Source organism: Peromyscus californicus, unplaced genomic scaffold, assembly GCF_007827085.1.
Source record: "Peromyscus californicus insignis strain IS unplaced genomic scaffold, ASM782708v3 Scaffold_10__1_contigs__length_136768540, whole genome shotgun sequence".
Classification (NCBI taxonomy): Eukaryota; Metazoa; Chordata; class Mammalia; order Rodentia; family Cricetidae; genus Peromyscus; species Peromyscus californicus.
This window is the reverse complement of record NW_026294391.1, coordinates 135131191-135140424: the sequence shown is the minus strand read 5'-3', so window position 1 is coordinate 135140424 and position 9234 is coordinate 135131191. Positions and strand designations below refer to the sequence as shown.

The window sequence follows — 9234 nt, the reverse complement described above, 5'->3', positions numbered from 1 at the left end:
TCCTGGAACTCGCTCTGTAGATCAGGCTGGCCTTGAACTCACAGAGATCCACCTGCCTCTGCCTCCCGAGTGCTGGGATTAAAGGCGTGCGCCACCATGCTCGGCAAAAGTCTCATTTTTTTTTAAAAGAAAGAAAATAAGTTTATTTTTGTATGCTTCAAAGACAGAAGCAGGTATGGCAGTAACAACCACTTGCATACAACTCACCTTTCTTTTTAAAGATTTATTTTTATTTTATGTGTACAAATGTTTGTCTGCATGTTTGTATGTGCACCATATGCACCCAGTATGAGCAGAGGCCAAAAGAGGGTATCAAATCCTCCGGAACTGTAGTTACAGGTGTTGTGAGCGGCTAAGTGGGTGATGGGAAATTGAACAAGAGTCCTCTGCAAAAGTAGTTAAGTGCTCTTAGCCACCGAGCCATCTCTTCAATCCCCACATCACCTTTAACTCAATATTTGTTTACTGTCTTCTAATATCCTTTCTACACCCTCCCACCACCCACTTTTTTTCCCAGGGGGTAACCCCACAACAATGTACTTATTACGCTGCACGCCAAAAACGCTGACTCAGGAAGTCAGGTCTCACGTGGTAGGGCCAGCTAGTCGCTCCCAGAAACGTCATATCCTGTAGGAACCCAACACACGCCTCCAGAGGTGAAGGCCTCTGTGAGAGGGCGGGGTCCTAGCACGCGGGTGGAGCCTCGGTGGGGCGGAGCCTGTGGGGGCGGGACGAGGCCCGAGCGGGCCGCTCTCTCCCGCATCTGCATCTGCTGGCCCAGCCGCCGCCGCTTGTGCGGAGCTCTGTGGCAGCGGAAGCAGGTGAGAGACTTCGACCGGGAAGGGGAGGATGGGAGGTGACTTATGGTTCCGTCTGCAGTCCGCGATCACCTGCTCCGGCCAGGCCCAGCGTGAGGCCTTGCGGGCGCGAGAGTGACGTGGAGGCTCTCCTGAACCCAAGACTGACCGCGGGATTGTGAGCTCTTCCTAACTTCTCCAACCACCTGACAACCCTCGGACTCCCAGGTGCGGAGGAGACCTGGTCATCACTGTTAGATATCCTAACCCCCAACACTTCGCTGCTGTGGAAAAAGCTTCGGGACAGGATTGCTTCCTCAGCTTTGGAGTGTATTTACCCCAACTCTTTCTATCAGCAAAGGTGTAGTAGGATAGGGGCCAAATCCCTCTTGCAGTGACTCAGGTCCACCAGTCCTACTGGAAGGATGGGGTATGGGTGGATGGCCCTTAGTTTCTCCCTTAACTGATTCACACCACTCTGATGCCTACATCTTTTCCTCTCCACTGGACTTGTTACCCTACTCTGGTTTTCCTGCCTCCCTCTTCATCGATGAGACACAAGGCTGAACCAGAGCCCCCAGGGTAAGTGACCCAAACTGTAAGTCAGCAAAGGCCATATAGATGGAGGTCTGGGGCCAAAAACTGATCAGGATCCAGAGAGCTTAAAGGTACCTGGCAAGCTATAATATAAAACCTGCTGTGTCCACTGCCATCTAGTTGCCCCAGTTCTGGCAAATACTAGGGTGATAACTATCCAGTTGAGAAATGGAAGGAGGCAGATCCCTCCTTTCACCCCAAGTTACTCCACCCTTAGAAATACTCAGGTTCCACTGTAAGTTTAAATTTCTGGTAGGTGTCTCACACTTTTAGCCCAGCATTTGGGAGGCAGAGGTATGTAGATCTCTGAGTTCCAGCCCAGTCTAGATGGTGAATTCCAGGCCAGCTAAGGCTATACAGTGAGGCCCTGGCTCAACAACAACAACAAAAAGACTCTGGTAGGGCTGAATGTGGTAGCCTACACCTTTTAATTCCAGCACTTAGAGAGACAGAGACAGGCAGATCTCTGTGAGTTTAAGGCCAGCCTAGTCTACATAGTGAATTGCAGGCCACTAGGCCATCGAGGCCTACATACAGGGACCCTGGAAGGGGAATATGTACCAGAAGACTCTAAGCAGAGGTTGTCAGATGTAGCAGCAGCTATGAGAGCTCAAGTTCTGAGACTGGGGAGCTCTGACAAGAGAAGGTTGCCCAGTGGATATCTAACCCAGTACTACTGTAACTTCCCTGAGAAGTAGGGATGTGCTTCCCACAAGGACTCCTATCTCATTATTATAGGGCAGGTAGGACAGGATATGTAGCCACAGCAATGGTTTACCCAACTCCATGTCAGCAGCAGGCATCACCCCCTGAAGACTTTGATTCAGTAAGTCACATACTGCCCATGTCACTTTGTCACCACTTTGTAGCTGGCAATTGGCATTCAGATGCCTCTGTTCTATTCTTTAAAGACCTGGATCAAAAAAGAAAAAAAAAATAAATAAAGACCTGGACCGACCCAAGGCAATGTTCCCATCAGCACCCTTTTTTTCTTCATTTTTGGAGACAGGGTTTCTCGTTGTAGTCCTGGGACTCAATTGTAGTCCAGGCTGGCCTCGAACTTACAGAAATCCACCTGCCTCTGCCTCCTGAGTGCTGGGTTTAAAGGTGTACACCACCATACCCATCTCCAATCAGTACTCTTGGTTCTCATCTGACTAGTCTTCTTGTCTCCCCCCAGGAAGCCAGTTTTATTTGATTTTCTTTGTTTGGAAATGGAGTATCAAGTCCTCCAGACTGCCCTGGAACTGGCTATGTAACTGAAGGATGATCTTGGACTCCTGATTCTCTTGCCTCCACTTCCCAAGTGCTGGGATGACAGCAGTGAGCCACAATACCTAGTCCCTCCAGGAAGCAGTTTAGTTCATTCCTATAGTGCTATCACGACATCTTGAAACCAGTGTGGAATGGTCTAGTGGTGACAAGATTAAAGATTGCTCTCCTAAAACCCTCAGTGCTAGAACATTTCTATAAGGTCACCATAGTAGGCCAGAGAATTGGCAGACTGAGTGGGGTTTCCTGTATGTAGGTAACCTCTCTTGAGGGCTGAGAATCTTGAGGAAGCTTGTGCTGGAGGAGGAGATGGCTGAATGACATTCAAGGACCAGCACTATCCACAAACTAGAAGTAAAAGGTTCTCTGAGAGCCCCATGCTCCTGAGCTTGCAGTTTTTCCTCTTCATTAGCCATTTTCTTTGCCCCTTCTCTTTTCAGGAAAAGACCTGCTATCAAGGAAGACCACACAGGACCAGGACCTTCTCATGGATACTTTTCAGGACATTCCAACAGCACAAGCAAGGGTATTCCTCTAAGACACAAGGGGCCTGTGAACACTATCCTTTGAAGTGACATGGTGGTCAAGAGAAGCAGAAGTAACTCCCAGCAGTTGCCTGGCCTGGGAGGACAGGGTGGTTGTACAGGTCTCCTAGGTATGCTCGGAGCTGCCCTACTGGTCATCAGCCTGCCATGGGGGGGCCAAGTGATGGCCAGTGCCAACCTCAGTACTGCTCTGGGCCACACTATGCCACTAACAGGTGGTCACTATCTGAGCATTGGAGATGGCTCAGTGACAGAGTTTGAGTTCCCTGAAAAGAGTGAGGGTATTATTGTGATCTCTAGCCAGTACTCAGGACAGGCCAATGGGACAGGCCCTAGCCCCACACTGAGGGTTATATCCCTGGACACAGAGGTACTGATCATCAAGAATGTGAGTGCCATAACCTGGGGCAGTGGGGGTGGCTTTGTGGTGAGCATCCACTCAGGTCTGGCTGGGCTGGCTCCACTCCACCTCCAGCTCATGGACCTCCATGAGGCCCCACCCTTGTTGATTGAAGAACGAAGGGATTTCTGCATCAAAGTGTCACCTGCTGAAGACATCCCTTCTACCCTCAATCCCAACTTGAGCCACTTCTCAGAGAACCCAATCCTCTACCTGCTCCTGCCTCTTATCTTTGTCAATAAGTGTTCGTTTGGGTGCAAAGTGGAACTTGAAGTTTTGAAGGAGCTCCTACAGAGCCCCCAACCCATGCTGTTAGGCCTCTTGGGCCAATTTCTGGTCATGCCCTTCTATGCTTTCCTGATGGCCAAAGTATTCATGCTACCCAAGGCCTTGGCTCTGGGCCTCATCATTACCTGCTCATCACCTGGCGGTGGGGGGAGCTACCTCTTCAGTCTCCTCCTTGGAGGAGATGTCACCCTGGCCATCTCTATGACTTTCATCTCAACAGTAGCTGCCACAGGTTTCTTGCCACTCTCATCAGCCATCTACAGCCACTTTCTCAGCATCCATGAAACACTCCACGTGCCCATCTCCAAGATACTGGGGACCTTGCTGTTCATTGCCATCCCCATAGCAGCAGGTGTGGTGATCAAGTCTAAGCTTCCCAAGTTCTCAGAGCTGCTGCTACAGGTCATCAAGCCCTTCAGCTTTGTACTTCTCCTTGGTGGCCTATTCCTAGCCTACCACATGGGGGTCTTCATCTTAGTGGGAGTCAGGTTACCCATCATATTGGTGGGCTTCACAGTGCCCCTGGTTGGCCTCTTGGTGGGCTATAGCCTGGCCATGTGCCTAAAGCTGCCAGTGGCCCAGCGGCGGACAGTCAGCATTGAGGTAGGGGTGCAAAACAGCCTGCTAGCCTTAGCCATGCTGCAGCTGTCTCTGCGCCGCCTTCAAGCAGACTATGCCTCTCAGGCCCCCTTCATTGTGGCACTGAGTGGTACCTCTGAGATGCTGGCTTTGGTTATTGGCCAGTTCATCTACAGCAGCTTGTTTCCTGTTCCCTGAGGACCCTGGATCAAGTTTTATAACCCCAGCCCCCATACTCCATCCACTGTCCCCACAGTTCTTATGTACCAAAGGCCTTTAGTTCTCATGCACTATGCACTCAAACAAATCCAGGCTTATTTTTTTTTTTTACTCTTTTTTCCCCCAGCTTTCAGTGCCAAAGAGGCCATGCTGAGTTAGAAATATATTTCAATAAAAGACAAAAGCAAGCTTGGGTCCCTTCCAGTGTTTGTCCCTTGGAGCCTATGAATGGGGATAGGTAGAGTGTGTCTGGACTGGTATGGGCCAGGATGGTGAACAGGCTTGGTGACCCTGCACAGAACCCACTCGGTTCTCACTCCTTCTGTTTTGAACATGGTAGACAAGTGTTGTACCTTTGAGCTGTATCCCCATATCTGCAAAGGCTTTTCTCTATCAGCCCTCCCCAACAGGGCAGGCCTCTGTTCTATAATGAGTGAGGAGATAAGAGGCCTTCGGAGCCTCAGTCAGGATATTTTTGCAGCCAGATTAGAAAGAAGCAGAAAGCCATCGATCGGGCTATGATAGCAGGTAGGAGTAGACCATTTCTGTATCTGAGAGACACCACCGCGTGTTTGCACTAACTGGGTCCACCAACAGCATGAAGCTGACATCCTGGTCCTTCATTTTAAGCTACAGCTCCCAAGTGAAGCAAGCCTGGCCCCACAGGTTCCTCGCTTCGATCCCAGTGGGCGAGATGCCCCCACTACCTTGCACCATAGCCGCTGGAGGTTTACTGTAGGCTGGGGGTGGCGGACTCTACCCCAAGCTCGGGCAGGCGCGAAGGCCCGGAGGCGGGACTGAGGGACTGCGGGAGCCACGCGGCAGGCGTGCCCCTCTCACTGCTTCCGGCGGCGGCGGGCGGTTCCGGCGCGCGCCCAGGGCGGCGGCGCGCGGCAGGGGATCATTGGGGTTTGCATTGGCCCTAGTGGACGCGGCTGTGGACACCATGCAGCTGACGGTGAAGGCGCTCCAGGGCCGGGAGTGCAGCCTACAGGTAAGGTCACCCTATATGCTGCTGCACTCACACACTCCTGCCGCTGGGGGCCAATGGCGGGCGGGGTAAGCCGGGATAGCTGACCTCAAGAGAGGGCACGAGGGCTTCCTCGCCCAGGGAATTCGGGCTAAGCCCTTGCCTCTCCACCTCGGCCGGATCAGGTGCCGGAGGACGAGCTAGTGTCTACACTGAAGCACCTTGTCTCGGATAAGCTGAATGTCCCTGTGCGCCAGCAACGTCTGCTGTTCAAGGGCAAGGCCCTAGCAGGTAACCAGGGAAAGGAGCCGCCTAGGGAGCCCCACAGGAAGTTGGAAGTTGGGGGACGGGATGTACAGGCCAGCGTAATGGATTAGGGCACTGGCTGCCACTGGGCCTCGGAAAAGTAGCTGATCCACCACCACCCCCACCACCCCATAGCCAGATGCTGCAGTGTTTCACTCTGGCTGGCTGTGGCAGGATTGCTCTCCGGCCACCCCCACAGCAGTGAAGAAGGAACCCCACCAATATCTCTTTGGCAGATGAGAAACGACTGTCAGATTACAACATTGGGCCCAATTCTAAGCTCAACCTAGTCGTTAAACCTTTGGAGAAGGTGCTACTGGAAGAAGGGTCTACCCACAGACTGGTCGACTCACCTCCCCCACCCCTTTGGCAGCTGATCTCCAAAGTCCTGGCCCGTCACTTCAGTGTAGCAGATGCCAGCAGGGTCCTGGAACAACTACAGAAGGTGAGAAGAGTAATGCTGGACCTCCAGTCTTAATGCTTATAGCCCCAGCCCTATTACAGCATACCCCTTCCCGATAGTACCCCCTAAACCCACCTGGTCTTCTCTCCTTAGGATTATGACAGGTCCCTGAGCCGCTTAACACTGGATGACATCGAACGTTTGGCCAGCCGCTTTCTACACCCTGAAGTAACTGAAGCTATGGAAAAGGGGTTCTCCAAATAGCATTCTGGGATTGGGGGGTTGGGAAGAAATCCCAGGTCAGGCCGCAGCTGCATGTTGCATTAAATGTGTTCTCATGTCGCAGTTTGGCTCATAGTGATAATAATAGCTGGTATGTACCCAGCTCTTGCTAGGTGCTAGGCACTACTGAAAGTACTTGGCCTGAGTTCTCTTCTGCCTCCCACAAGACAGTTGAGACTGCACTGTAGAGACACCTAGCAATGGCTTGGGACAGCCAGAGTCCAAGTCTAGCCAGCCGTAGAAGTGCCTCTGTAGGAGAAAGAGTGTGCTGTTTTGAGGGATGGGCCTTACCATTCCCATTTAGCCCACTCAGCATACACCCTCAAATGACTCCCTCAGGAAGCCGCTAGTCCCTGTCACCTGCCCTCTAGTGTGTCTGGCATAGCCCTTGGCAAATCTCCATAGGAAGCCAAGTGGTAGCCATCCAGGGCCCCTCTGCTGCTGCAGCCAGTGTGCTCTTGATAAATGACAAGGTTAGGGGCTAGAGGATCAGAAAGATACCCCAGCTCCGTTGTATGACTTGAGTCAAGTTTCTGTGCCACTTTGGTCCCCATCCATTGAGTCTGTTCAATGATGGCCTCTCCTCTGGTCTGAATAAGTTTCCTTCCCCCTTTTCCAGCTCAAGGTGGGAGTTTCTGCTATCATCACCTACAGTTCCACCTTGTGTTCAGTTAGCAAAACTGAAGCCAAAAGTGAAGTGGTAGCCAAGCAAGTATCCTGGGCCTTTATGACATAGCTCTAATCGGGGGCACCCTATCTGCTTGGCTCCTCTGGAAGTGGGTCTCATCCATGAGGGACAGCAGGTGACTCAACAAAGCAGTGTCACAACTAGGACTCTGCCTTGGTCTCACCCAGCACTCACCCACGGATGCTTCCTTTGCCACCTGTGTACAGGGGCTTTTACTTTGCACACCTTCGTTGCTTAAGAAGAAACTCAGGGTGCTAAGGAGGAGATAGAAATGTAAGATGAAAACAGTGATTCTTCTTTTCACTATACCTATGCCTGGGTGCTAAAGGTCATGTAAGTACTAGCTCCTTTGAGGAGGACCCCCTGGGAGCAGTTGAGGCTGGAAGATAGTCACCTGCAGGACACTACTCCTGCCCCTCCACTCTTGCCAAGGAAGCCACTCTGAATGTTGTCAGGGCTACACTTGCCTTTCTTGTCCAAGGGCCATCTTCATGGGCCTTAGGCCTTGTGGGACAAATCTTGAATCCCCATAATGGAATGATAAACTGAAGTGAGGCCTGAGGGGATGAGCAGCTGATAGACCCTGGTCCTCTCTGAGACCTGGGGTACCACATCAGGGACCTGCTTGTGAGCACATATATGGACTGGCAGCTCAGATAATAAGCTTACCAATGTCCTTGTTCACTTTGAGTCAGGGAATGTATTTGGAAAATTATATAACACTAAAGGTGCATGTGAGACTTTTCACCAAAATGAACTCTGTTAATAAGTTAGGCTGCTTTGGGTTTCCAATAATTGGTTTAACAACACAGGAAACCTACTGGATTACAAAACTGAAAAATCCCAGGAGTACTGGCAGTGGATGAACAATTTCACCAAACATGCAGCTTTTTTCCTGCTTCCCTCTGAATTCTCCAGGATCTGCTTCATCCTTACTACTAATTCCAAGGATCAAAGGGTGGCTGCCTGCAGCTTCATCAAAACCCTTCATTTGCTGCCAGCAAGGAGCACTTTCTCTCTGTACCATAGCTTCTATCTCAGATGCCCCAGCAAATAAATGCTGTCTCTTATTGGTCAGAACTGAATCCTGTGTAATCACTTGGGCTGGGCATATGGGAAAAAGGAGTTGTTGATTATCTGTTAAAGCAGTCTTGGTCTGCTTTCCTGGGCACATGTGAGCTGTACCAGGGAGGAAAAGTAAATGGATGTCCTGGTGGATGCAAATGGCCACTGTCCACTACAGGAAACATTTGAACCAGAAAGAGTGTGACTCCCTTGGATATAGTAAAGGAGAAAGGGATGAGGACTCAGACAAGGAGTGTTTTCTGAGACTTGCATCCAAAGACATTTGAAGTTTCTAAAGGCAGAAACAAACCATGGACATGTTCCTCATTTCAGAGTGCCAGAAGCCTGCGAGATGCTCGCTTTGGCCAGAGATGAGACAGTGGTGTTTAGATGAGTTTATGTAGTGGGACAATTGGCAGGTTTTGCTAAAAACTAAACAGGGTTCCTCAGGAATCAGGCTATGGCTGAAACAGAAAACTCAAGTGTAGGAAGGAGTCCTGAAAGGGGTCCAACTGATACCTGATTGCCTTGGGAGGCTGAGGTGGCTGTATGTGGGGGATCAGGGACAGGGGAGATAAGATTGGATATGGAAATGAGTGAAGAGCCCTCAAAATATGAATTGGGGACCCTGTAATGGAAAAGCTGATCCATAAAAGCAAGAAGAGAACTCCTTTTGATAGTTAGCTATTGGATTGTTATGAACCTTTTCTATGCAGAGCACTTTTCTTATTTCATTCTCATCTGACTGCCAAATGTAGGAAGTGAATGAGCAACAACTTGAACCCAGGCTTAGCTTTATCTTTAAGCTCATGTAAACATATTG

General features: G+C 50.5%; 2 protein-coding genes across 3 annotated transcripts; both read left to right on the top strand.

Annotated features, from left to right (window-relative positions):
• The first annotated feature begins 149 nt into the window (after nucleotides 1-149).
• On the top strand, nucleotides 150-4885 carry Slc10a3 (solute carrier family 10 member 3). 2 transcript variants are annotated; one of them, XM_052742648.1, is made up of 2 exons: nucleotides 150-821; nucleotides 3107-4885. In XM_052742648.1, the coding sequence occupies exon 2, from the start codon at nucleotides 3243-3245 to the stop codon at nucleotides 4674-4676; it is 1434 nt and encodes a 477-aa protein (XP_052598608.1). In that variant the 5' UTR covers nucleotides 150-821; nucleotides 3107-3242; the 3' UTR covers nucleotides 4677-4885. The 2 variants fall into 2 exon arrangements, with proteins under 2 accessions (XP_052598608.1, XP_052598600.1); XM_052742640.1 differs by lacking the exon at nucleotides 150-821 and adding an exon at nucleotides 994-1379.
• A 648-nt stretch (nucleotides 4886-5533) lies between these two features.
• Ubl4a (ubiquitin like 4A) lies at nucleotides 5534-8431 on the top strand. The gene is made up of 4 exons (XM_052742706.1): nucleotides 5534-5691; nucleotides 5853-5958; nucleotides 6210-6418; nucleotides 6530-8431. Exons 1-4 carry the CDS (start codon nucleotides 5644-5646, stop codon nucleotides 6638-6640), a joined length of 474 nt encoding a protein of 157 aa, XP_052598666.1. The 5' UTR covers nucleotides 5534-5643; the 3' UTR covers nucleotides 6641-8431.
• The last annotated feature ends 803 nt before the right edge of the window (nucleotides 8432-9234 follow it).

Coding starts and splice junctions, on each gene's coding strand:
- Slc10a3 (XM_052742648.1), top strand. CDS start 3,243: ATGGTGGTCAAGAGAAGCAGAAGTAACTCCCAGCAGTTGCCTGGCCTG.
- Ubl4a (XM_052742706.1), top strand. CDS start 5,644: ATGCAGCTGACGGTGAAGGCGCTCCAGGGCCGGGAGTGCAGCCTACAG. Junction 5,692..5,852: donor GCCGGGAGTGCAGCCTACAG/GTAAGGTCACCC, acceptor CGGCCGGATCAG/GTGCCGGAGGACGAGCTAGT. Junction 5,959..6,209: donor CAAGGGCAAGGCCCTAGCAG/GTAACCAGGGAA, acceptor TCTCTTTGGCAG/ATGAGAAACGACTGTCAGAT.